The following is a 27,861-nucleotide window of genomic DNA, read 5'->3' as shown; positions in this document are numbered from 1 at the left end:
AAGAAACTGCTCACAGTACTTTAGATGGAGATATATTTAAGATGCCAGGACTCCTAGAATTCAGTGGTTCTCAAACTGGGTCCTCAGGACCCGACACGGTTCACGTTTTCCAGGTTACCCGGGAGCAGCACTGTGACCAGCAAAACAGGAACCGTGTGGGGTTCTGAGGACCGAGTTTGAGAACCTGTGTCCTAGATGACTCAATCTATAATTGCCGATAAGTCCTTAAAGCCCTCTGGAACATGCAGTGAATTGCATCATCATGGCCCTGCCCACCAATGTTCAGTGCTGTGATTTGTAATAGGGGGGAGTGGGGCGGCAATGTGATTCACCGTGAAACATGTCACTGAGCCCTTAGAATGCACACTTCATTGCGGAACTGGGTCTATCCAGGAGGCTTGTCTACTCTCTCCCTAGTTTGGGAGAGAGTGGCCAAGCGAAATATGGAAGCCTCTTGGACAGTGGTGCAAGTAGAAATATTTTCTTAGTCGTACTGAGTGCCGACAAATGGGCGTGGTCATATGCTGTGAGGGAGCGTGGCCACATGCTGCTAGTGGGAGTGGCTACATGACACTAGCGGCGTGGCCACACGACAGCCCGTTTTTTGGGGGGGAATCTGGAGGCAAGGCTAAAAATATATAGTAATGCCTCCAGTATAATACAAATATATAGTGATACCTCCAGTATAATAGAAATATATAGTAATGCCCCCAATTTAATAACAATATATAGTAATGCCTCCATTATAACAGGAAAATACAGCCACTGTCGCACTCCGAGTAACCCTGACAAAGTGGGAGGAGCTGTCATGCTGCCTAGCACCATGGTCTTGTTGCTTTGAGGCACACTATAATTGTGGTAATAGCAAAGTGTGTGGCAGGTGGTACTGCGTACCTGCTGCCAAATTCTTAAGGCTACTCCGTACCCGAGCGTACCCGCATACTTGCACCGCTGCTCTTGGACATTCCCAGGGAGAAGACAACTAGAGTATGCTGCATCAAGAAATATCAAACTAAGCTGATTAATGGCAATCAGACAGCACAGCTATAAAACACTTACATTCCCATGTGATGATTGAAAAGGGCAATCTTGTGGATGAACTTAAACATAAAACTGAGAACACAAGCAATAAAGATGTGCCCCCACGACAGAACTGGCATTGAAGACAGAAGAATGGTTAAGAAACCGAGTTTTATGGTAAGAACTTACCCTTGTTAAAACTCTTTCTGCGAGGTACACTGGGCTCCACAAGTCTGGACAATGGGGTGTAGAGTAGGATCTTGATCCGAGGCACCAACAGGCTCAAAGCTTTGACTGTTCCCAGAATGCACAGCGCCGCCTCCTATATCACCCCGCCTCCCAGCACAGGAGCTTAGTTTAGTTAACCAGTCCAATGAAGTAGCAGGAAAAGAGACGACAACGGTTAGTAGCCACATACACCACACTCTCACGACAAGAGAAGTGTCAGCGGCTAATGCCATATCAACCCAAAGAAGCTAAGTGCGTCAGGGTGGGCGCCTTGTGGAGCCCAGTGTACCTCGCAAAAAGAGTTTTAACAAGGGTAAGTTCTTACCATAAAACTCGTTTTCTGCTGCGGGGTACACTGGGCTCCACAAGTCTGGACAATGGGGATGTCCTAAAGCAGTTCCTTATGGGAGGGGACGCACTGTAGCGGGCACAAGAACCCGGCGTCCAAAGGAAGCATCCTGGGAAGCGGCAGTATCGAAGGCATAGAACCTTATGAACGTGTTCCCGGAGGACCACGTAGCCGCCTTGCACAATTGATCAAGGGTCGCACCACATTGGGCCGCCCAAGAAGGTCCAACAAATCGAGTAGAATGGGCCGTAATGTGAACAGGAGCTGACAGACCAGCCTCCACATAAGCATGCGCAATCACCATTCTAACCCACCTGGCCAGGGTCTGCTTGTGAGCAGGCCAGCCACGTTTGGGAAATCCAAACAAAACAAAGAGAGAATCAGACTTTCGAATAGAAGCAGTTCTCTTCACATAGATACGGAAAGCCCGTACCACATCCAAAGACCGCTCTTTGGGAGACAAATCAGGAGAGACAAAAGCTGGAACCACAATCTCCTGATTAAGGTGGAACGAAGAAACCACCTTAGGTAAATATCCGGGATGAGTCCTAAGAACTGCCCGGTCACGGTGAAAAATCAGATATGGGGAACTACAAGACAAGGCACCCAAATCCGACACTCTTCTAGCAGAGGCAATAGCCAGCAAGAACACCACCTTAAGGGAAAGCCACTTAAGGTCAACTGAACCAAGAGGTTTAAATGGAGGCTCCTGCAACGCTTCCAAAACCACCGACAAGTCCCAAGGAGCCACAGGCGGGACATAGGGAGGTTGGATACGCAACACACCCAGAGTGAAAGTATGAACATCAGGTAAAGTCGCAATTTTTCTCTGAAACCACACCGACAAGGCAGAAATATGAACCTTGAGGGAGGCCAGACGCAAGCCTAAATCTAGGCCCTGCTGTAGAAAAGCCAAAAGTTTGGCTGTACTAAACTTGGAAGCGTCATAATGGTTAGATGCGCACCAAACAAAGTAGGAATGCCAGACCCAATGGTAAATCCGAGCAGAGGCCGGTTTCCGGGCCCGCAACATAGTTTTAATGACCTCTTCAGAAAAACCCTTAGCTCTTAAGACGGAAGCTTCAAGAGCCACGCCGTCAAATACAGCCGGGCTAGGTCCTGGTAGACACAGGGGCCCTGAACGAGGAGGTCTGGGCGTTGTGGAAGTAGAATTGGATGCTCTGACGACAGGCCCTGCAGGTCTGAGAACCAGTGCCATCTGGGCCACACCGGAGCTATGAGAAGCAGATTTCCTTTTTCTTGCTTGAACTTCCGAATTACCCTGGGCAGGAGTGACACCGGAGGGAACACGTACGGCAGCCGAAACCTCCACGGCACTGCCAGCGCATCCACGAATGCTGCTTGAGGATCCCTTGTCCTTGCTCCGAAGACCGGAACCTTGTGATTGTGTCGAGACGCCATCAGATCCATATCTGGAAGACCCCACCTTTCCACGAGGAGTTGAAACACTTCTGGATGGAGGCCCCACTCGCCGGCATGCACGTCCTGACAACTGAGAAAGTCCGCTTCCCAATTCAGGACTCCCGGAATCAATATTGCCGATATTGCCGGTAGATGGCGTTCTGCCCAACGTAGAATCCGTGAGGCTTCCTTCATTGCCATACGGCTTCGAGTGCCACCTTGATGATTTATGTAAGCCACTGTGGTGGCGTTGTCTGACTGTACTTGAACAGGACGTTTCTGAATCAAATGCTGGGCTAGGTTCAACGCATTGAAGACCGCCTGCAATTCCAGAATGTTGATCGAGAGGAGAGATTCCTCCTTGGTCCACCGACCCTGCAAGGAGTGCTGCTCTAACACCGTGCCCCAACCTCTTAGACTGGCATCTGTCGTCAACAGGACCCAGCTGGATATCCAGAAGGGATGGCCTCTGCACAATTGTCGGTCCTGGAGCCACCAGAGCAGCGACAGACGGACCTCCGGAGTCAAAGAGATCATTTGAGACCTGATCCGGTGAGGCAGGCTGTCCCACTTGGCTAGAATCAGCTTCTGGAGGGGGCGAGAATGGAATTGAGCATACTCCACCATGTCGAATGCTGATACCATGAGGCCCAGCACCTGCATTGCCGAATGTATCGACACTTGCGGACGAGAAAGGAAGCAACGAATCCTGTCCTGAAGTTTCAGGACTTTCTCCTGAGACAAGAACAACCTCTGGTTGTGAGTGTCCAACAGCGCTCCCAGATGCACCATGCTCTGAGCAGGGACCAGGGAGAATTTCTTCCAGTTGATGAGCCACCCGTGGGCTTGTAGAAACCGGACCGTCATATCCAGATGACGCAGGAGAAGATCTGGGGAATTTGCCAGGATTAACAAGTCGTCCAGATACGGCAGTATCCTGACCCCTTGATGGCGGAGTACCACCGTCATCACCGCCATAACTTTGGTGAAGACTCGGGGAGCCGTTGTTAAACCAAAAGGTAACGCCCGAAACTGGTAATGGAGGTTGCCAATAGCGAACCTCAGGTATTGTTGATGTGACACTGCTATAGGAATATGCAGGTAAGCATCCTGTATGTCCAGGGAGACCATGTAGTCCCCAGGTTCCAAGGCCAGAACTATAGAGCAAAGGGTTTCCATACAGAACTTGGAAACCTTCACAAACTTGTTCAGTGCCTTGAGGTTGAAAATGGGCCGGGAGGACCCATTCGGTTTCGGGACTAGAAACAGCTGAGAATAGCACCCTCGGCCCCTCTGAGCAAGAGGCACCTGTACTATGACTCCTGTATCCAGGAGGGTCTGTACCACCGAATGCAGAGTGTTTGCCTTTGTCTGGTCCGACGGGACGTCTGTCTGGCAAAATCGATGAGGGGGTCGGTTTTTGAAGGCTATGGCGTAACCTCGAGTGACGACTTTCCATACCCAGGCATCTGAAGTGGTCTTCAACCATTCCTGGGTATACCCTAGAAGCCGGTCCCCCACCCTGGGATCCCCCAGGGGAGGCCCGCCCCATCATGCTTATTGGTCTTGGCTGTTGGCTGACGGGCAGCCCAGGCTCTTTTGGGCTTCGGCTTACCAGGTTTGGAAGTGCGGGCATGCTTATGGTACTCCTGACCTTTTGCTTTACCTGAAGGACGAAAGGGGCGAAAGGACGTGCCTTTGGCCTTCGACACAGAAGGAGCTGTATTAGGCAGACAGGCAGTTTTGGCAGTAGCCAAGTCAGCCACTATATTATTTAAGTCCTCCCCAAACAGAATATCCCCCTTGAAAGGGAGTACCTCCAGGGTTTTTCCTAGAGTCCAGATCCACAGACCAGGATCTCAGCCACAATATCCTGTGAGCCAGGACTGACGTAGTAGTGGCCTTGGCTGCTAGGGTACCGGCATCAGAAGTTGCCTCTTTAATATAGCGAGAAGCTGTGACAATATATGACAAGCATTGTCTAGCATGGTCAGAGGAGATTTCAGCTTCTAACTCCAATGCCCATGCTTCAATAGCCTCTGCTGCCCATGTAGCTGCAATAGTGGGCCTTTGTGCAGCACCCGTGAGGGTGTAAATCGCTTTTAGACAACCCTCGACACATTTATCCGTAGGCTCTTTTAGAGACGTGACAGTAGTGACAGGTAGAGTTGAGGAAACCACCACCCTAGCCACATGCAAGTCTACTGGAGGAGGCGTTTCCCAATTCTTAGACAGCTCTGGCGCGAGGGGATAGCGAGCCAGCATCTTCTTTTGAGGCGCAAACTTCGTACCCGGGCTTTGCCAGGGTTCCTGACGTATATCCACTGGGTGGTCAGAGTGAGGTAAAACTTGTTTAATTACCTTCTGACGCTTGAACCTATCTGGTTTCTTAGGAGAAACGGATGGCTCGGGATCATCCGTAATCTGCATTATTAACTTAATAGCCTCCAAAAGATCAAGAACATCCACATGTGAACTACCCTCCCCATCAGCCGTATCTGAGTCAGAACCTGTGGGATCAGTGTATGTGCTGTCTTCATCAGACGAGGTGTCAGTGACAGCAGTGGATTGTGAGGAGACGAGGGCTCGCTTAGAGGAGCTCTTGGACTTAGGCGAGCGGTGGTCAGACTTTTTAGTAGTCAGGGACTGGTTCAACTTCTTTAATTGAGCAGATAAATCGTTAGCTGCAGGGACCACATACGGTTGTACCGGCATTGGGGGTCCCATAGGGGGTGTTAGTTTATGAACTAGCGTATGCAGAAGCGTGGAAAAAGCGGCCCACGGAGGGTCAGTATGTGCCTCCGTTGCCACAGTCCCACTGGGGGGCAAGGAGCCCCCAGAACCAGAGCCCACAGCTGCTATATTCTCCCCTTATGTGCCTGTGGCTTCAGCAACACCAGCAGTGTGTTCCGCCCTAGAACCGTTACCCTCAGAAGCAGACATGATATAACTTGCAGTATGAGGTAACACAGTACAATTATTAGCAAGACTATATCCCTAAATCCAAACCCCTGCGCAGTGTAGTCAGTACCAGCAGAGATAAAGGAGAGATATGGTGACTAAATCACAGAGAAAAATACGTAATACAGTATATCTTTGTGAAAATCCTATATTAAATAATACCTGACGCACCAAGCCCCCTCAGGTTATAGAATATAGGGATAGCAAGTTGAGTGAAAGACACGAGATGGACACCACTCAGCTATCAATGCACACACAAATAGTCACAGTTTGTACAATGCAGAGGTTATTACAGACAATAATACTGCACTGGACTAGCTTACACAGCTATATAGTCACTAGATATAACACTACAGAGTAAGAACTGGATGTATATCACAGGGTAATTGTACTATAAACCCCTGACTAAATGCACTCTTTCTTACTAACACTGACTAAAAAGGCAGGTAGAATACTTAAGTGTCATGTAAAGTCACGGCGCTGACAACCAGGCGGCTTTACATAGGAGGATTTGCCCAAGCAGCCCCAGAAACAGTGAGCTGAGGAGTAATGGCGCTGCAGACACTGACAGGGAGTGAGGAAAAGACAGAGATGCAGCTCCAGGGCGGGAACACATGCTGGAAATGGCGCCCTGGGGCTGGGGGAGGGGCTTCAGGTCTAAGCCTTATCCCCCTTGCTGGCAAAACCACCGGGTACTGTGGGCGATATTAAAATCGGTTTTAAGAGAAAACCCGACCTGCGCCCATGCCCTGGTGATCTAGTGGGATCGCCTGTATCCACAGTGTCCACCGCCAGCGCGCGCGGCCCGCCTCCCACTAACCGCGCCGGATCTCGATAAAGACCGGGTCCCGCGAGCGGGACCCACTTACCACCTCCCGAAGCGCGGCCACGCGATCCTGGAGAGCCCCAGCCGTGTGTGTCTTACATGAAGAAAACCGGAGCCTCCGCTGTAGGTACCCGGCAACCAGGGCTCGGGAGTGTACAGCGCCGCTGGGGAGAGCTGGAGCTGCAGCAGTGAATGTCACAAGACATTTACCACCGCTGCTGCCCTTGAAGTCTTCACTTTTTACCTCATAAAAAGCTTTTCTCAGGGCTGCTTGGAGCAGCCCCTCTGTTAAGTGCCTGCTTACTGCAGCACCAACTGACAAACCTCCTGTGCTGGGAGGCGGGTGATATAGGAGGCGGCGCTGTGCATTCTGGGAACAGTCAAAGCTTTGAGCCTGTTGGTGCCTCGGATCAAGATCCTACTCTACACCCCATTGTCCAGACTTGTGGAGCCCAGTGTACCCCGCAGCAGAAATATTGGGCCTTATTCAGCATGGATCGCTAATTTGCAAAATCGCAAATCGGGTGATCATTGCACATGCACGAAGGCCGAAATGCAATTGCAGCCTAAGTGAAATGCAACAGCAATTTGATTGTCAGGAAGTGACCGTTCGTGGGTGTTAACATGGCGTTTGTGGGTAGTGGTTGGAAAAAAGCAGACTGGTCATGGCCGTTTTCGTGGCGTGCATCTGACATCAGTTGCAATTGCTTGCAATTAAAAACATGGCACCGTTGCAATTGCATTCTCATTATTCTGAGAAGCCCTGGGTCAACCGCAACTGTCGATGGTACTCGGTTTCTGCTACTGGATCAAAATTCTGCTGATGCATATACAGAATTGTGATCACATCAGTGGGCGTCTTTTACCATTCAGGGCAGTGATTTTTACTAGTAGTAGTTTTGAGACGATTGCAATTTCAGTCTCAATAATGATCCAACCTGAATAAGGCCCATAGGGGTCTTATTCACACTGACATGCGGGGGGACGCCCACCACAGGACTAGTCCGCCCTGTATGTCAGTGCCACCCCCCCCCCACCCCCCACCCTCGCAGAAGAGCAAAGGCATCGCATAGTGGCGAAGCCTTTGAACTTCAAGAGTAGCTCCTGACCAGGGCAGCTTTAGCGTGCTGGCCGGGAGCTACTCGTCGCTCCCCGGCCCGCAGCGGCTGTGTGTGATGTCACGCAGCCGCCGCGGCCCGCCCCCCAAACGGTCCGGCCACGCCTGCGTTGGCCGGACAGCTCCCCCTAAACGGCGGATTAACGCCACCGTCCAGCCCTCTCCCGCCCAGAGACTGCCTCTGTCTCAGAGGCAATTGCTAGGCAACGACGGCTGCCATGCGCCGGCGCCGCATGCACAGTTCCGACCCGATCGCTGCGACTAACTGCAGCGAGCGATCGGGTCGGAATGACCCCCATAGTCAGCAGCATGAAACACATAACAGTTTTGTACAGTATGCAAGAAATGTGATTACTTAAATGCAAACAGCCCAGACAGAAAGAAAAACAGAATTAAATTGTTGTAGAAGCAAAGTAAGCCACAGACAGTCAAAAGTTTTATAAGGGAGGATGACAACGCTTCAAACTTTCTTCAAGTATTGAGGCTACTATTAACAACACAGCGGGTGAGCCATTAGAGCATGCTTGGTGTATTGATCCCACAGCCATATAAATAAAGATAAAAGCTTCTTTTTTTCACCTTCGCCAAGTAAGAAAGAGAAAGAATACTTATTAGACAATAGGTTACCTCAGAAGGAATAGAGGAGGTTACCATAAATGCCCAATGGATCTTATATTCACCAGGTAAATATTGGTAAATACTGTACCTAAAAGCATTTCAACGATGACATCTACATCATCCCATAAGGGAGTCACACTTTGCAGGAGGAAAAAAATCATTGATAAATTCCATTTACTGTACATGTGGAACCAATTTCTAACCATAGGAGCAATAACAGCTTCCTAAAGGTATCAAGACCAGTGCAGCCAGATGATCCATCGCGATCCATCAGTATTTTGACCATCGGGATTCCGGAGCCTGTATTGTGACCGTCAAGATAGACACCATCAGGATCCAGACTACATCCCTCATATGTATGTTCCTACCCCAATTCACATTTATACCGGCATTTTTTAATGCCATATATACAGTATGCAGTAATACTTACAAACTGGAACAGCTCTATCAGATGAGCTCCCAGTTTTATAACCCGGCCAGCACATGAGCAAACCACAGGGAATGAAGACATCTGCTGCATACCGTTTTAATACATATGGCAACCCCTATGTTTTGTGGTACACCTCTGAACAGTTTTCAGAGGTTTTACTGCATTTTACACTTTGATACATCTCACCTTAAGTGGGTGAAGTATGTTCTTTTAAAGGTATTTGCAGATGACATACTGTGGTTAAGCAATCATGACAGCTTGTTTTCTCTCAAATCATTTACCTGGGAAAGCAGTCCGAGATGGAACATATTAGAATGTTTGGAAGCAAGGCCTATGTACATGTTCCAAAGTAAAAGGATGCCAAGTAGAAAACTCATCAATGAAAGAATTATTGTAATATACAAGGAGAGTCAAAGGACACAGAATTATGCACCAAGACATGAACAAGCTAGCAATTAGACATGTTAATTAAGAAAGACTTTGTTCACAGAACTTCGTAGATCAGCCTGAGAAAAAAGCTTAATCATAAGCATAGGAAAATAAGCAAAGTGACATTGGGCCTAATTCAGATGTGGTTGTTCTTGCGATTGCTGTTGCTGTATTTTGCCATTTGTAGTTGTGATTATATGCTAATATGAGCAGAAGCTAACCTGAGCATAGGGACGCCCACTGCTGTTGCATCATTTCCATCCAACGGTGTACAGTAGCAAGTTATATCGCAGCTACTAATTTATGCACACCCAGAAAACACAGTCTGAATGGCTAAGACACGCCTGTGTTTACCCATCCTCTCCCCATTACCACCCAAGGCGTTGTCTTCGTATCACTCACTCTGCGACTAATTCCTCTGTGTGACCGCGATCGCATTTCACTTGCTGCGTAGATACATGCACAATAAGAAAACATTGACCAATTTATGTACAATAGCCACTTTGCGACTGCATCTGAATTAGGCCATTTCCCTCAAATTAGGCCATACAGTTATCAATGAACGAAAGAACTAATTATCACCTCTACCCTGTCTCACATAAGTGTTAAGCGTCAAGAAGCATTGAAGAAGAAATAATATATATATATATATATATATATATATATATATACACGACTGCTCGGCTCCGGCACTGCTGCTGTGTTTATCTTGCTAGGGTGCCTTCCCTGTGGGACATGCCCACCCAAATATACAAACGGTGTTGAAGGCGGCACTCAAAGACTTGCACAAATAGTGAAAAAAACATCCATGTGCGGATGCTGTTTTAATGCGTGTTACGTTTCGGGAACGTATCCCCTTCCTCAGACAGTGATAAAGTGCATCAGTACAAGTATAAATACATATAACAATTAGTGCCACTTACCCCCTTTCCATGACACTCAGCTGCGTGCCTCGCGGTGTTCCAGACCTCCCTCGTCCCGCACTTCCGGTCTCTACGTTACCAGAGGTCAGGAAGTGACGTAACTGGGCCAGTCGGTTACCATGACGACGCGCCGCGAGCTGTCATGTAGGAAGGAAAAAACATAAACAATACCTAAATTCATAACATCTAGATACTAGATAAGTATAATACACATTGTGAAAAACAATCCTGTGTAATAACATGAAACACTTAGACATACATACAAAGATGCGCTCAATGTGAGCTAGAGTATGCCTGAAAACCAAACTGTGTAGACCTAAAAAGTGCAATGTGTAAATAAAATACCTGCACTGGACAGCGTGACACAAAAACCTGCAATGTGACCTAATGTTACTTATCTATTTCATGTAAATATCTTCTTTCACCTTTTTAGTACAGAAAAAGAATTTTTTATTTTGTAAACAACTGTGGTTGCCATAGTATATGGCACTTTTGCCAGCCGCAAAAAACACCTTTCAGCTCGGCCTTTCTAAGGAAGCAATTGGGTAACTATTCTGACTATACCTTCTATTAAAGAAATGTTGTGACCCCAGCTTATATATGTACACCTGATAATTTTTCGTACTGCCTAACACCCCATTACAGAAAATTGATAAGCCCCAGGGTTTCATTAAGTCCCCTTGGAGCCAAACAGTCAAGCTTAAAAATCCATTTGGATTCTAATTGGAGCAATTTCTTGCCCCTGTCACCACCACGTATGGAGGCAGGGACATGGTCTACCGCTTTATATCTAAGGCTAGCCAGATTATGTCGCAAGGAGGCAAAGTGACGGGCTACCGGTTGGTCACTTGTACCCGATGCTATCGCTGCCCGTATAGCCGACCTGTGTTGTGTAAGCCTCACTTTCAGTTGACATTCGGTCTTTCCAACATAGTATAGCCCACAAGGGCATACTATGACATATATTACGAACTTTGTAGTGCACGTTAATGGCCACCTTATTTTCAGCCTCTTACCAGTCTGTGGGTGCGGTATGGTGTCGCCAATAAGCATAAAGGAACAAGTTGTGCATCCTAAGCATTTGAAACATCCGTTCTTTCTACTTAGAAAATTTCTGGATGCTTTTGGTTGACAGAAACCTGTTACATCTGTTTTAACAATCATGTCCTTGATGTTTCTGCTACGAGTGTAGCTGGGCATCAATCTATGGTTCTGGAAACATTTCAGATCCGGATCTGAAGTTACCATTTGCCAAAGATTTTTCACCTGTTTAGATATCACCGGACTCTTGGTATTATATTCATTAACCCAGGGTGTAATAGATTTGGCAAGATCATTACTTCTCTTCCTATTTTTCTGTGTGACAGTATATTTTGCCTTTTTACAGGCTCTATTCAACTCAACCTTAGAGTAACCGTGCAGGTATTTTATTTACACATTGCACTTTTTAGGTATACACAGTTTGGTTTTCAGGCATACTCTAGCTCACATTGAGCGCATCTTTGTATGTATGTCTAAGTGTTTCATGTTATTACACAGGATTGTTTTTCACAATGTGTATTATACTTATCTAGTATCTAGATGTTATGAATTTAGGTATTGTTTATGTTTTTTCCTTCCTACATGACAGCTCGCGGCGCGTCGTCATGGTAACCGACTGGCCCAGTTACGTCACTTCCTGACCTCTGGTAACGTAGAGACCGGAAGTGCGGGACGAGGGAGGTCTGGAACACCGCGAGGCACGCAGCTGAGTGTCATGGAAAGGGGGTAAGTGGCACTAATTGTTATATGTATTTATACTTGTACTGATGCACTTTATCACTGTCTGAGGAAGGGGATACGTCCCCGAAACGTAACACGCATTAAAACAGCATCCGCACATGGATGTTTTTTTCACTATTTGTGCAAGTCTTTGAGTGCCGCCTTCAACACCGTTTGTATATTTGGGTGGGCATGTCCCACAGGGAAGGCACCCTAGCAAGATAAACACAGCAGGAGTGCCGGAGCCGAGCAGTCGTATATTGGGCACTACGCACCGCTGCGGTGGATAAGTTCGTCGTGCCAGCTCAGGGCACCCAGCAATCGACCATTTATCTCCTCCCAAGAATTTTTTTCACTTTTTTCAGCACTTTAGCACTTTTATTCACGTCTGCACTGGACTGTACAATATACGTGATCACTCAACCTGTGTGGTTGTCAGTACCTTGTGTTTGCGCCTACAGCTCACATGGCCACTATGGAAGGTGAGGGTGACTTTACAGCATTTTTGATTGAATGTGACAACTATGAAACTCTTAGCTTCTCTCATGTCGATGCTGAAAAAATACTACACAAGGACTCTGCTTTATCTGATGATCCTGTCGACTCATGTGCAGACATCTATCGTGAGTGGTTTAAACTAAAGAAAAGAGAACTAGATTTTCTCTATCATAGTAGAACTCTTTCTGACTATTACCGGGCTAAACAGATCCCCAGGGGGTTTCGTGTGCATAACACCCCCACCATTGGTCGACACAATACCACCTTTTGTAGACGGTGGATTTCCATTTTAAATAAATGTTCGATTGACTTGATCTTACTGGTGATTGAGGAAGCTACAAGGGAATTCAAACTTACCGTAGATAACATCAACAAATTTGAAAGTGAGCATCTCACCAAAATTAAGGCCGACTCTTCTACTGATTGGCTTGCGAAATTGCAGGAACAGGTTGAGGTGTACAAAAATGATTTATTAAAATATAAAAGGGAAAAACAGAAGAAGGTCATAGCCGATTACGCTCAACATCGGGTGTATACCTGGTTAAACCAGACATCTTCATCCAACAGGAGGGGCAGAGGGGCGTATACCAATAGACGCCCCCAACGTGTGCATTTCTCGAGTACATCAGCAAGTGAGAATGAGGAACTCACGGATAGCACATCTGGAACCAGACAGATAACCCCTTTAGGGGTAGACACCCGGGCGGGTCCCACCGCTCGGGGACGAGGCGTACGAGGCGTGGAGGCCAAACGCGGAGGCAGAACCGTGGGAAGACCCCCAAAAAACCGGAGAACTTAATTTTCAATTTGTCGTCTTACACGCTTAGTAACCCGGAACAACAGTTGCTGAATAAAGGTCTATCCTTTATACCCACGAATTATCCTGATAAATTTAAATGGAAAGTGGACACCTTCAAGCTTTCACGGTCATTGAAAATTAAAGAACATTTTTCTAAACAACCAGAGACAACTCCTACTTTGCCTTTACCTTCTAGGTTGGCAAAATTGGGAGCACGATCAAGGTTCGATCCACCATCAACGAACGTTACTTTAAAAACCTTTCACCGGCTAATGGAGAACTCAATCGATTGTGTCTAACCGCACCAACAGGTACAATCTATCCAGAGAAGAACAACTGGCCCTGCGTGAGTTACAAAATAGGCGGGACATTATTATAAGAGCAGCGGATAAGGGGGGAACCATAGTTATACAAGACACAACGGTTTATATTGAAGAGTGTGAAAGATTGCTAAGTGATACAACTACGTATTGTGTTCTTGACCAGGATCCCACATTAATGTATAAACAGAAACTAGATACAATATTGAAACATGCTGTAAGTGAGGGGTTTATTTCACAAGGCATATGTGACAAACTGACCACTAGGTGGCCGGTTGTGCCCCTGTTGTACACCTTGCCCAAGATCCATAAGGACGCACAGAGACCTCCGGGGAGACCGATTATTTCTGCCCGGGGGTCTCTGTGCGAGCCTATTGCCATCTTTCTGGATCATTATTTGCAACCGTGTGTGCAAGACACATTCACGTATCTTAAAGATTCTGGTATGCTGCTGGAAAAACTGGCATTGATTGGGCAGGTCCCTAGTAATGCGACGCTGGTAACATTAGATGTTGCCAGCTTGTATACATGTATTCCGCACCAGGCAGGTTTGGCTTCGGTGGCACGGTTGATTACCGGTAACAAGTTATACGAGGGTCCTGACATTGTTTTTTTTATGGAGCTGCTGGCATTTACATTGAATCACAACTTTTTTCTAATTAATGGGCGTTTTTTCAAACAACTAACCGGCTGTTCCATGGGTTCGCCTGTGGCTCCATCCTTCGCAAACTGTTACATGTGGGAGGTAGAGAGGGGTCCGTTTTTTGAAAATGTGGAAACATCAGGAGCTATGTTACTATACTATAGATATATTGATGATCTCCTAATTTTGTGGAATAATGATTTAACTAGGCTCATAGAGATTATTGACAGACAGAACCAGTCTAGTAGTCCCATCAAACTGACCCTCACTGCCAGTAAAACAGAGGTATGTTACCTTGATGTATTGATTCAATTACGGAATGGCAAGATATTGACCTCCTTATATAAAAAACCTACCGACAGGAACACAATCCTCCATGCAGACAGCTTTCATCCTAAAGCTATCATACGTAGTCTGCCATACTCTCAGTTTTTGGGGGTATGTAGAAATAACTCAGACACAAGTACGCGAGACGTACAATTGAAAGAAATGATTGACAACTTTTGTGAGAGGGGTTACTCTAAGGTTGAGTTGAATAGAGCCTGTAAAAAGGCGAAATATACTGTCACACAGAAAAATAGGAAGAGAAGTAATGATCTTGCCAAATCTATTACACCCTGGGTTAATGAATATAATACCAAGAGTCCGGTGATATCTAAACAGGTGAAAAATCTTTGGCAAATGGTAACTTCAGATCCGGATCTGAAATGTTTCCAGAACCATAGATTGATGCCCAGCTACACTCGTAGCAGAAACATCAAGGACATGATTGTCAAAACAGATGTAACAGGTTTCTGTCAACCAAAAGCATCCAGAAATTTTCTAAGTAGAAAGAACGGATGTTTCAAATGCTTAGGATGCACAACTTGTTCCTTTATGCTTATTGGCGACACCATACCGCACCCACAGACTGGTAAGAGGCTGAAAATAAGGTGGCCATTAACGTGCACTACAAAGTTCGTAATATATGTCATAGTATGCCCTTGTGGGCTATACTATGTTGGAAAGACCGAATGTCAACTGAAAGTGAGGCTTACACAACACAGGTCGGCTATACGGGCAGCGATAGCATCGGGTACAAGTGACCAACCGGTAGCCCGTCACTTTGCCTCCTTGCGACATAATCTGGCTAGCCTTAGATATAAAGCGGTAGACCATGTCCCTGCCTCCATACGTGGTGGTGACAGGGGCAAGAAATTGCTCCAATTAGAATCCAAATGGATTTTTAAGCTTGACTGTTTGGCTCCAAGGGGACTTAATGAAACCCTGGGGCTTATCAATTTTCTGTAATGGGGTGTTAGGCAGTACGAAAAATTATCAGGTGTACATATATAAGCTGGGGTCACAACATTTCTTTAATAGAAGGTATAGTCAGAATAGTTACCCAATTGCTTCCTTAGAAAGGCCGAGCTGAAAGGTGTTTTTTGCGGTTGGCAAAAGTGCCATATACTATGGCAACCACAGTTGTTTACAAAATAAAAAATTATTTTTCTGTACTAAAAAGGTGAAAGAAGATATTTACATGAAATAGATAAGTAACATTAGGTCACATTGCAGGTTTTTGTGTCACGGTGTCCGATGCAGGTATTTTATTTACACATTGCACTTTTTAGGTCTACACAGTTTGGTTTTCAGGCATACTCTAGCTCACATTGAGCGCATCTTTGTATGTATGTCTAAGTGTTTCATGTTATTACACAGGATTGTTTTTCACAATGTGTATTATACTTATCTAGTATCTAGATGTTATGAATTTAGGTATTGTTTATGTTTTTTCCTTCCTACATGACAGCTCGCGGCGCGTCATCATGGTAACCGACTGGCCCAGTTACGTCACTTCCTGACCTCTGGTAACATAGAGACCGGAAGTGCGGGACGAGGGAGGTCTGGAACACCGCGAGGCACGCAGCTGAGGATCATGGAAAGGGGGTAAGTGGCACTAATTGTAATATGTATTTATACTTGTACTGATGCACTTTATCACAGTCTGAGGAAGGGGATACGTCCCCGAAACGTAACACGCATTAAAACAGCATCCGTACATGGATGTTTTTTTCACTATTTGTGCAAGTCTTTGAGTGCCGCCTTCAACACCGTTTGTTTGTATATATATATATATATATATATAAAAAGAATAAATCATAGTCTACTTGCATCACAGCAAGCATAAAGTACAAGAGAGAAACAAATAGTGTCGCACTCAAGTACACGTTTGCAAGAAGGATGCTAATGATACTATGCAGATTTATGGGATTAAGTGATATGCTATCTGGAAAAAGTACCATACAGCCTCAAACAGTGTAGAATAGCAGAGAGAAAAAAAACTGTACTTGTTGTGCAACTGTGCAAAGTATGCTATATAGTGGGTATAGCTAAATTCCCACGGAACATATTTTGAACTACACCCCAATTCAAACCAGAGTTGTCTAAGGAGATGCAAAGTCCACCTATCAATAAGAAGCAGAAATTGATTAAAGTTGGTAATTAATAGATGATGCGGGGTGGGAATGGAAATTAATGCATTGTGCAGTATTTCATACTAACCACGCATTGCAGGCAGTTTGCATTTTCCCACCTTCATCTCTTAATTACAGTCTTTAATGATCAGAGATTTATTAAAAACTGCTGCCATTCCAGGGAGATAGGATGGCTTTGCCAGTCCTCACTAATCGGTGCTAGGAATGCTATAGAGAGTAGCCTGGTCCCCAGGGTCACTGAGGGGGTGTGGGGATGCAAGTACTGATTACCTTGACCAGCAGATACATAGTATTTGGGGGGTGGAGGGGGTTTGGCCATGCCTCCCAGATTGGGCCACGCCCCTTCCCCTCGGAACCCGTTGATCTTGCAACGGTCCTGCTGATCACTTCTCTTTTGTTTTTTTGTAGTTTTCTCTTACCCCATTGGACTACGTTGGATCAAGAACAAAGATAAACAATACAGAAAAAAACGTAAATTGTTATGATAAGTCCGGCTACAGCAAAACTACTAGCCAAAATATTTTTTGAGATAAATAAAAACTGCTGTTTAGCAGCATGTTTATGAATATAGCCTTTCTTATATTCAGATTTTATCATTTTAGATTTTCATTCTAATGCATATTCTGAGCTATCACACGTCCTTCAGTTTATATTTTGCTTTCAAAATCATTATTTATGCATAACACCATAAACAGCTCATTCAAATGCAGACGTTCTCTTTGTCAGATCTGTTTGAACTCCGGGCTTGTTGGTAAACAGTGTTGCATTAACCTCTGCATTGCAGTCTTTCTGTTGTAATGTGACATACACATGTAAGATTAACATGATACAGTTACTTAGCAGTGAATTGTGTAAACAGATACTGTAGGTTAAACTAGCTCACAGGTAATATATTTGTACAGTCAGAAGTGTCAGATAGATATTGTGGCATCTTAAAAAGAGCCAGACAGCAAGATGAATATCATTAATGGACGAACATGAAACTATTGTCAAAGTGTTCTGGTTACCATAGTGACAGATCAAAGCCTTGCAGCAAATACCCATGCAGCGAGAAGCTGCTCTATTACTAGGTTATGGTCAAAAATAAATCCAATAGTAGTTGCTTATTATTGGGCAAAAAAGGAATACATTTCACAGCAGTTCTCCGTAACACCTTCCCCTTCATGAAAAAGGGGCTAATGACATTAATTTGTAAATGTGAATGCTATGATACACTACAGTACAGTCTATGTGGTATACAAGGTAAAATGTAGTCTGTTGGTCTCCAGAAACTGCTGTACTGCATGCTGGGAGGCAGCTCGAGGCAATCTAAACGGTGAAGAGAAGCCAAGCTAGGATGCATTCCACTCTCCATATTAGCCATACCTCCAAAAGCATCATTCCTATAGCGAGTTTCACTGTTACCATTTGAATCTTGAAAAGGCATGCACATCTTCTGTGCTGTGAATCAAGGCTACTTTAACATTCTATAACATTTTGAAGTGTACCACAGTAGGTAGGTGATAGGTCATACCACCAATTAACTATCCTTGAGGAAGCATACAGATGTGTCTGTGGTATCCCCCAGAACTTACAGGACTCATGCTCCCTTCAACTGACATGTACATTGCCTTATTGTACCAGGTGCTCCATGTAGGACCCTATGAGAACCTGTGTAGCCCAGACTTTTTGCCAAAAAGGACAGCTGTATACTCTGGGCTGCCATATAAACAGACATAACCTGCAGCTTTACCCTTTCCCCCCTTTTTCTTGGAGCCTAGCAACAGTGGATGGTGTGATGGAGGACACAGCCCACACCTCTCATCTGATTGGCCAATCCCTAGAGAGAACCCAGAGGAAGGGTGGAGTGATGGAGAGATTGGTGTGAGGACTGGGGGGTGCTGTAAGCTGGGACAGCAGAGAGGACAGCAGAACAAGCAGTGGGATCCTGAGTGAGTTGCAGAGGCTGAGTTCCTGTGTGTCAGTTCCAGAGTATCCTGTCAGCACTAGTATCATTGTGCAAGTCCCAGCAGCAACAGCAAGGAACTCCTCTGGAGAGAGAGGGAGTGAGATCAGTGAGGTTTCATCAGTAACAGCTCACTGCCCATATAAGAACAGAGGAAGTAGCAGCTACAGAGAATGCCCTATCCATGCAGAGACAGTGCTGTGAATACAGCAGCCAGAGACAGCACTGAGAGGTAACTCCATCCTCAGGGAGGATTCTGTACAAGTAAACAGGCTCCCTGCTCACACACTGTCTACAAACATTGCAGCTGGCACTACTCCAGGAGTATAGAACCACTTTTGTCTGTGGCACAGCATAACTTGTTGCCAGCAATAGCACAAACTGCCTCCTCTTACATTAAATGCCCTAAGTCTTAGTAGAAAGGACAGCACACACAGTGCTGGTGCCACCGATGCTTATCTGCCAGGCCTTACAGACCAGTGACATTGTACATCAGATGAACTGTGACAGCCAGGTTACAGTGCAAAGGAGGCCTGAACAGAACTACCCAGAGTGAATGGGAAAGGCAGTGGATCAGTTTTCCCTCAGTGTGGCCACAGAGAGGACAGGCCTTTATTTACACTACAGGGACATGTCTAAGAAAGACTAAATATATATATGCATATATATCCACGTGTGGACACACTCTAAAGGGGGTTACAGACCTGTGCACAGGCGGAAGAACATAAGTTGTACTAATACTTCTGAATACATGGGATACTCAGTAAGGGTAATCAGATAATTGTAACTGGTAACAAACTGTTTTTCTTATGCATGCATATTTTGATGGTAACAGCTTGAATATTTGAGTTAAGGTTTGAATAGTATAATAAGTCAATATAACCAATTCAGGTAAACGTGCATAACTGCTGAGAAGGACGGTGATGGGATATGCAACACCTGAATAATTAAACAGTCTATGACAGTATTGGCATAATCTACGGTGTGAAGACCAACTGTTTATTATCTGTACTTGATGATTTACTGTAACGTATTACTATTATTCAAGTTGTTTGATTTTCCCAATGCCTTTAATAAACCGAAGTTGAGTTGACTGCTCCCTGAACAACCCACTTGTGCAGACGTATATCCCTTACATCTCCGAAGTATCGTGAACGAACTTCCATCTTAAGTTGGTATCCCGGTACACAGATAGTGTAAAGCGGACATAATCACCAGGTAAAAGATCATCTACTCACCCAATAACATTGTCCTTTATTTGCCCGGGTATCACATGTCCTCCTACGTCCTTGCTGCAGTAATGTTAAACAGCACTTCTAGTTACGCCATTCCGGGGCATGACTCGGTAGCGCCGAGCATCTTTATGTGCAACTTTTTTCATTTAAATGCGTTTTATTGGCATTGCTATGCAAATAGGATGCACAAGCTTATGCTGATTAAAATGATATCCAGCATGCCTATATACTGTGTGTGAGTGCGGCTGTATCTGCATACAAAATGTATGTTACAGTGCATTTCTGGAAATCACTGTAACATAGCATTTCAAATGCAGATACAGCTACAGTCGCACAAAGTATATCGGCATGCTGCATATCATTTTTATCAACATAAGCTACTTGTGCATCCTAGTCACATAGCGATGCCAATAAGACGCATTTTGGGTCAAAAAAGACACTCTACGTTAGCAGAGCTGCCCAGAAGCTGCTGGCTGACTCCCGCCAGGCATAGGGCCCCTGCTGCATGGGGTGTTGAGGCAAGATGTATGAGGACACATCTGTATTTGCCAAAACTTCATATGGAGACAATATCAATCCAAGTGGAGAAGCATGTAAAAGATGTATTATGTGGAAACAGTACCAGATTACTAGAATATCCCTAAATCTATGAACATTATTCTTTGAAAGCTAAAAGAGGCAATTTGCTTCTGACCAAGGACATGGTAGCTTGATTTCTGCTCGCTGCCTCCACTATAGATGGGTTTAGTCGCTTTATGCGGTAACACCTGGTCTCTTCGGGTGTGACATGTATGAAAAAATAAATATGGACTACTATCGGGCCCCTCTTCTTAGCGGTTGGCACAGCAAGTAGACCCTGGCACTGTGCCAAAGTCTACTGCGCATGAGCAAGTTTGCCAGGAAAATAGTCACAGCATCATTTTCCAAGGGACTATGGAGAGGTATAAATAAAAATCATAGGCGCAGGGTGTGGGCCCCTGCTGGAGCCAGGGGCCCGTGTCACTGCACACCCTGCACCCATTATAGATTGGCTATTACCATGGAGGGATCTTCAAGTAAATTTTGCAATCTGTAGCCTTTACAATGGCGTCAGCTACAGGGGCAAAACTTGGTATATTCTGCAATATACTGTGGCAGCCCCCCCCAGGAACATATGGAGGCTGCTATTGCTATCGGAAACTGCTGCAGAATCCCTGTCATACATACAGGGGATGCTTACATGTTTCTTACCCACAAAATTTGTTTAATAAACAACTTCTGGAAGTTGTGGGAGACTCACGATTTTTCGGGTAGTCCCCCGAACCCACGGAAGAGTAGGCAAATCTCCCTTCATCCCACCTGCTTCCTAGTGAAGTGAGCAAGATGGTGAGAAAGTCACCAAAATTGCGGTGCTGGGCAGAGTGGGCGTGGCTAAGTGATGCGTAAGCCCAGCCCCACCCCCGAAGCCTCCAACAGCGTCTCCTCTCTGGGCTTCTCTCGGAGAGGAGACAGAAAATGTAGGTCAATATACCCTATATCTCTTAAGCCCCTTTCACATCTCCAATGCCGGATCCCACCCGGGAATTGGAAACGTGTTCTTCCCGGGTGGGATCCGGCATTGGAGCCTAAGCGATGGCTTCCCGGCCCGGCAATATGTCAGGCCGGTTGCCATAGCAGTGGGGGAGAGGAGCCGGCAGCGGGGGCAGCGGGGGCAGAGGCGGAGCTGGGAGATGAGCTCATCTCCGCCTCGCCTCTCCCTATGTAGTAAACGGGTCCTGGGTCGCATCAGCACGGGAACCCGTTTACACTGCCACTGACCCGGTATTCAACCGGTATGCAACCCGGGAATTCTCCAAGGCCCCTTTCACACCGCACAGTGACCCGTGTCGACCCGGCAATATGTGAAAGGGGTATTACTATCGCTACAGGACTGCTGAGTACTATAGTCTGACAGTACTTGGTGAAAATGTATAACCATTTGATGTTTACAAAACAAAATATTACATTTTACTTTTTTTGTTATTTGGGATTTGATACAAAGTCTTACGAAGAAGGACGAGATGCATATGAAAAGTTATCTGCTTGGAAAACAGGAGATAAAGACAGGAATGGATGTTGGCAGGCAGAACATTCTACCATATGAATGTCTATCAGAAATATGGATTTAACACTAGACTACATAAAGCGGTATATTGTTGTTTGATTTACTAAAGTAAAGCATGTTTTGTTACCTAAGGTCTTTATTACCACAGATAATGAGAGTCTGTTCTAAAATCAATCAGACCTTCAATGGAAAGAGCAAGATTTCTGAGGGATAGAATTCCATATATAAAATGTGTAGCAGAATATTTGATATTATTTTCTTTAAATCCTTCCGCACATAGGGTCTAATTCAGAACTGATCGCAGCAGCAAATTTGTCAGTTAATGGGCAAAACCATGAGCACTGCAGGGGAGGCAGATATAACATGTGCAGAGAGAGTTAGATTTGGGTGGGGTGTGTTCAATCTGAAATCTAAATTGCAGTGTAAAAATAAAGCAGACAGTATTTACCCTGCACAGAAACAATATAACCCACACAAATCTAACTCTCTCTGCACATGTTATATCTGTCCCACCTACAGTGCACATGGTTTTGCCCATTAGCTAACAAATTTGCTGCTGCGATCAACTCTGAATTAGGCCCATAATGTCTTGGCCTAAGCAGAACATTGCAATCCCTGCAAATATAATTTGTAGCCTAAGCTGATGCAGCAGCTGTAAGTGATGGTAAGGGCAGGTGTTCGAATCTATATTTTCAACTAACAGGTTAATATTTTGGCTTGATTCCAAGACAGTGCTGGAAGCTCAGATTAGAGAGATTGGAGTTGGTGCTGGTTTATTGGCTGACCAGCAACTTGCACTAGCATTAGACATAAATTGTCTCCTCAGTAAATCTTTATATATCCCAGTGACACATTCAGTATAAAAACATTGTGACAAAGTAATATTCACATTCATTAACCCAGCATGTATCCTTCCCAACAGCCCAGACTTTAGTAGGGAATTCCAGATTTTGGGGGAATACAATTACGTGTGACCATGGAAAGATGGACACATACAGGTATATCGTGAAGCATGGACAATCTGTATCACTGGAATTTTGGGGTCATGTTAATACTGTAGACCAGGGGTTCCCAACCATGTTCCTCAAAGCACACTAACAGTCCAAGTTTTAAGCACAGATGACTTAATTAGTATCTCAGTTATTTTGATTGTACCATTTGTGTTCAAGGAGGGATATCAGTAAAACCTGGACTGTTAGTGTGCCTTAACCATTTGCCTGGCATGGTCGCATCAGATGCGACCATGCCTGAAAGTGCTTTATCTGACCTGGTCGCACAGGATGCGACCAGTTAGATAAACAGTGTTAGCAGTGGCAGGGAAGGGAAACTTCCCTCCGCTGCTGCCTCTGCCTCCCTGCACTCTCCCCCACTGATTGCTGTGCTGCCGATCACTGCTAATCAGTCAGCACGGCAGGAATGCTGGGGAGTGTAAATTAACCCCCCCAAGCCCCCCCTGTGCACCTGGAGGCTGTCCCAGCTTTCAAAATGAAAGCCGCGATGGTCGCGAAATCATTTTGGATAGGGTCATGTTCTTCACCTAAATCACTCATAAAAAACCCCGACAATTTCAGAGCGTTTTTTTGGGGGGGGAAATCGTCAGTTAAGCGGTTAAGGACTGAGATTGGGAATCACTGCTGTAGACTAATGAGCAGGACTCATTCAGTGGAGCACACAGAGGGGGTTTACTTTTGTCCAGAACAATCCCCTCCCCCCCTCCACGAGTAATGAAAGTGATTGTATAATTTTCCTGAAAACTATGTGGAACTGCAGATAGAAGGCAGGAGATATTTCTGACATCTGCTTCTTGTATTGGTACATTTAAGGGATTCTTAATTCTGCACTCAAACATGCGGAAACTGCAGTTTTGCATCTTTTAAGGGCAGAATTGATTAATAAATAGGCCCCTAAAGATGTGCAACACCCTAAGAATACGCATTCATTATAAGAAACTATATAGGCACATACCTCTTGCATCAAAGAATTCATCATCTGAGCTGTCCACAGATTCATTCACAATCTTCTGCAGGTGCCACTGTGCCCCACTAAAGCGCCGTGTTCCACCTAGCAAAATAAAGGCAGAAAAGTGTTATCATGTGTTGCCAACTAAAACAGAGGAACAAAGGGAAATACATATCAGATAGGAAATCACTGCTCAATACAAGCTACAACCTGGTTTTCTGCTGTTCCCCATACAGTACATGGTAGATGGGTGGATGGGCCTCCATGTTCCCCTCTGTGAAGGCTGCATTTTACACATACACCAGCTAGATTTGTGTCTGAGGCATTACAGTACAGTGGCAACATTTGTGTTGTAATTGCCTTATTTTCTATGCTGGCTTGTACCAATCACAAAACGGAAAACATGACCAAGGGTGTTGGACAGAGTGGCATTGGCATGTCAGGTGACACATTCACTCACATTTCCCAGCATCCAACCTCATTACAGCCCTGTCTACAAAATGTTATGACATAAACATGCGGACAACTTTACATGTTTGTATATACAGTATGTATGTATCCCACCAACTAGAAGTGTCCAGATAATTCCTCTGTATCTGAGAGGTGAGCACAATTTAGCTGCAATGTAATGTTGTGAAGCATATGTGCTAGTGTAGGAACTTGTAGAAATTGAGGAGCCTTTGATGCTGGGCAGCAAGCTTAAATGTTTTGATTAAAATATGATGATCCAAATTCTCATTTTTATTCACTAGCTACTGTACACACAGATTTTCCGTAGTGGCGGTCACTAGTTCTTCCTGTGTTGTATTTACATGTGTGTATCCTGACACACTGAGACCCTGGAGAGCAATTACTATAGGCCGGCTATGTATAATATACAGGTTTTTAAGACACTGAAAATGATAAGTACAGTACTGTATGCTTATATTGGGGTTGTCTATGGCATCTACAATACTAGCTATACATTTTCATGTGACAACCTATTAATGGTGATCATGAAATAATGAGAGTCACAGATTAAATAAAGCAGAAACCTGAAACATCAAATAGCTAATAATTTAAAAATCAATTAAACTATGTATTACATATTTATGTATCAAATATCTGACTCATAACATTAATATCCGTCACATATATGCCTTGATACGCTGCCTGACAATCATTAAAGTTTTCATAATGCACAATTGTAATTTCAACCAAGAAAAATGCTTGGAAATAAACCCTGCAGCCTAGAAACCTGCCACCTAGTGGGTCCTACTGCCTAGTAGCTAGCTGCTGTGGGGCCTCCTGGAGTGTCCTTAGTCCATCTACTTTTTGGTCCCCGTGACATCACATGTTTAGAGAGCGGGGTAAGCACAGGGCACATTTTTGTCCTGCTATGGCCCTGTATGGGAAGGGGCAGGAGATTGACCTACCACTGTCTAAACTGATACATGCCCTGGGGCACCAACAGGTCTGCCAGACTCTGGTACAAGGTGGGGGCGTGGCCAATGGGGGGCGCCACATGTGGGGGAGGAGCTGGTGTTCAATCCAGCAGGGTGCGGGTGCGATTGTTCGCTCCCACATGCAGGGAGAGAGAGGACTGACCGCCGCTGCAGCTGCCTCTCTCCCCAGCTCAGCACACAGCACTGAGCAGTGATCCTTCCATAGGGGATGCAGTCAGCATGCTGGCGTTCAGGATGCCGGCGCTGGATTCCCGACACCTGCCAGAATTCCAACAGCCAGAATCCCGACAGCCGGAATCACGAAAGTAAGTATGCTGGGGAGGATTAGAATTAGGCTGCAGGGGAGGGTTATGTTTAGGCTGCGGGCGGGAGGGTTAGGTTTAGGTTGCGAGAAGGGAGGGTTAGGTTTAGGTTGTGGGGAGGGAGGGTTAGGCTGTGGAAGAGGAAGGTTGCGGTGGGAGGGTTGGGTAGATGGTTGGGATTACGGTTCCTTTAGTGCGGCATTTCTGTCAGGATTTAGACTAGTTGGGATGCCTGGGTCGGTATTCTAACCGCCAGCATCCTGACTGCCCTTCTCCCATACCCAACCCCTTCCATAGTACTTTCTAAGGATACATAATGTTTGCAAGTAACCCCTGAAATAGTTGCTTTTGGGGAATATCTTGCAAATGTTATTTGATACATAGGCCCCAATGTAACTGCATGACAAGGAGCTCTTAGGATAAGTGTATGAATGTAGTATAACAGGATTGGTGTGCAAAGCCCCTTTCTTGGAGTGTTCTGAAACTCAGTGTAGGTTATGTCATGTAGAAACGGGCGTCATAGCATGTGCTCGCTCTGGGTGTCAGAGCTCGCTGGACCTCTGCGTCCAACATGTCGGATGCCAGGGGAGGATAAGAATGGTGCTGTCAGTTACATCTGTACTGGACCCCACAAGTTCTGAAGGCTGCCCTGGTTACAGGTACATAATCATGGTGACTCACACTCAGTATACTCCAAATCATTGTTTTCAAACAATGGGGGACATTTACTAAGCAATGGTAAGAGCAAAGAAGTGAGCCAGTGGAGAAGTTGCCCATGGCAACCAATCAGCATTGAAGTAACATCTATAATTTGCATACTATAGAATTAAACAAAGCTGCTGATTGGTTAACTTCTCCACTGGCTCACTTCTCCGCTCTTATCACTGCTTAGTAAAAGTCCCCCTTAGTTTTCATTTCAGTAAAAAAATACAGGCAAAGCAGAAGTAGCTAGACAAATGACATTTACTATGTGTAATACTTGTGGTATTTAAACTACAAGGAAGTCTTCTTAATTCAGATCATCTTTTCAGTTAGCAAATTAGTCTTTTATATGGTTCATAGCTTTATGGTCCCTTTCAATTCATGTACAATGAATTATAAGTGAGAGCAAACACTGCTACACAATGCACTCCTTTACATGCACTCAGAAGGCACAATATCTTGCAGTGACACATGACGAAGATGATCACATTTGCTTCACATGAATCAAGCAATTTACTTGTGCTCCCTTCATTAAGTTCCATTACAGCTGAAGAAAGAGCGTGCTTACGCAGTGTATGACACATGAAGACATTTCACTCGTCAGATACCTTTATAATGGTACATAAAAGAGTTCTAACTTATTAATGTCAGAAGACAGATAGGTAGAGTGATTTATTTCCAGCAATATGATGTGCCAACTGCCAAGGTGTTCCCTCTTTACGCCCCAAAGCTTCCATTAAACACTTTATTTTATTCCTCCTGGTGCTAAGTTATGAACGTACCATACGCTGAGAGTGTGGAATAGCACAAGGGCGCCCCACTACAAGATTGAATTAACTTCAGCATAGTTAGTGCCGTCAGTGTGCATGGCTCTGTAACTGGAATGGCTAAACACCATGTTCCCTGTTTATTAAATGGCGAAAAATCCCTGACAAAGCATATGGTAGTACAAATAACAGTGCTAACAATCTGCTATTGCCATCTCAGTATTATGAAAATAATTCTATATTATGTCAACAGGGCCTTTTCCAAAAATGTCCATAGTTTTAACGTATTTTTCCAATTTTTCCAATATTTTTGTATTTATGTTAATTAAGTTATTAATATTATTTTTTTTTTTTTAACCAAGTAAAATAAGAATTTACTTACCGATAATTCTATTTCTCGTAGTCCGTAGTGGATGCTGGGAACTCCGTAAGGACCATGGGGAATAGCGGCTCCGCAGGAGACTGGGCACAAAAGTAAAAGCTTTAGGACTACCTGGTGTGCACTGGCTCCTCCCCCTATGACCCTCCTCCAAGCCTCAGTTAGGATACTGTGCCCGGACGAGCGTACACAATAAGGAAGGATTTTGAATCCCGGGTAAGAC

General features: G+C 45.0%; 1 protein-coding gene across 1 annotated transcript in view; it reads right to left on the bottom strand.

The window, feature by feature from the left end:
- PITPNM3 (PITPNM family member 3) overlaps window positions 1-27,861 on the bottom strand; it is a 1,226,694-nt gene that overhangs the window by 741,141 nt on the left and 457,692 nt on the right. The window contains exon 2 of the mRNA XM_063956002.1: window positions 24,050-24,145. Coding sequence (XP_063812072.1) covers window positions 24,050-24,145 — 96 coding nt within the window. The remainder of the gene's footprint in view (window positions 1-24,049; window positions 24,146-27,861) is intronic.

The sequence above is a fragment of the Pseudophryne corroboree genome, chromosome 2 (assembly GCF_028390025.1).
Source record: "Pseudophryne corroboree isolate aPseCor3 chromosome 2, aPseCor3.hap2, whole genome shotgun sequence".
Taxonomy (NCBI): domain Eukaryota; kingdom Metazoa; phylum Chordata; class Amphibia; order Anura; family Myobatrachidae; genus Pseudophryne; species Pseudophryne corroboree.
Note: the sequence above shows the minus strand (reverse complement) of the source record. Positions and strands in the feature narration are given on the sequence as shown.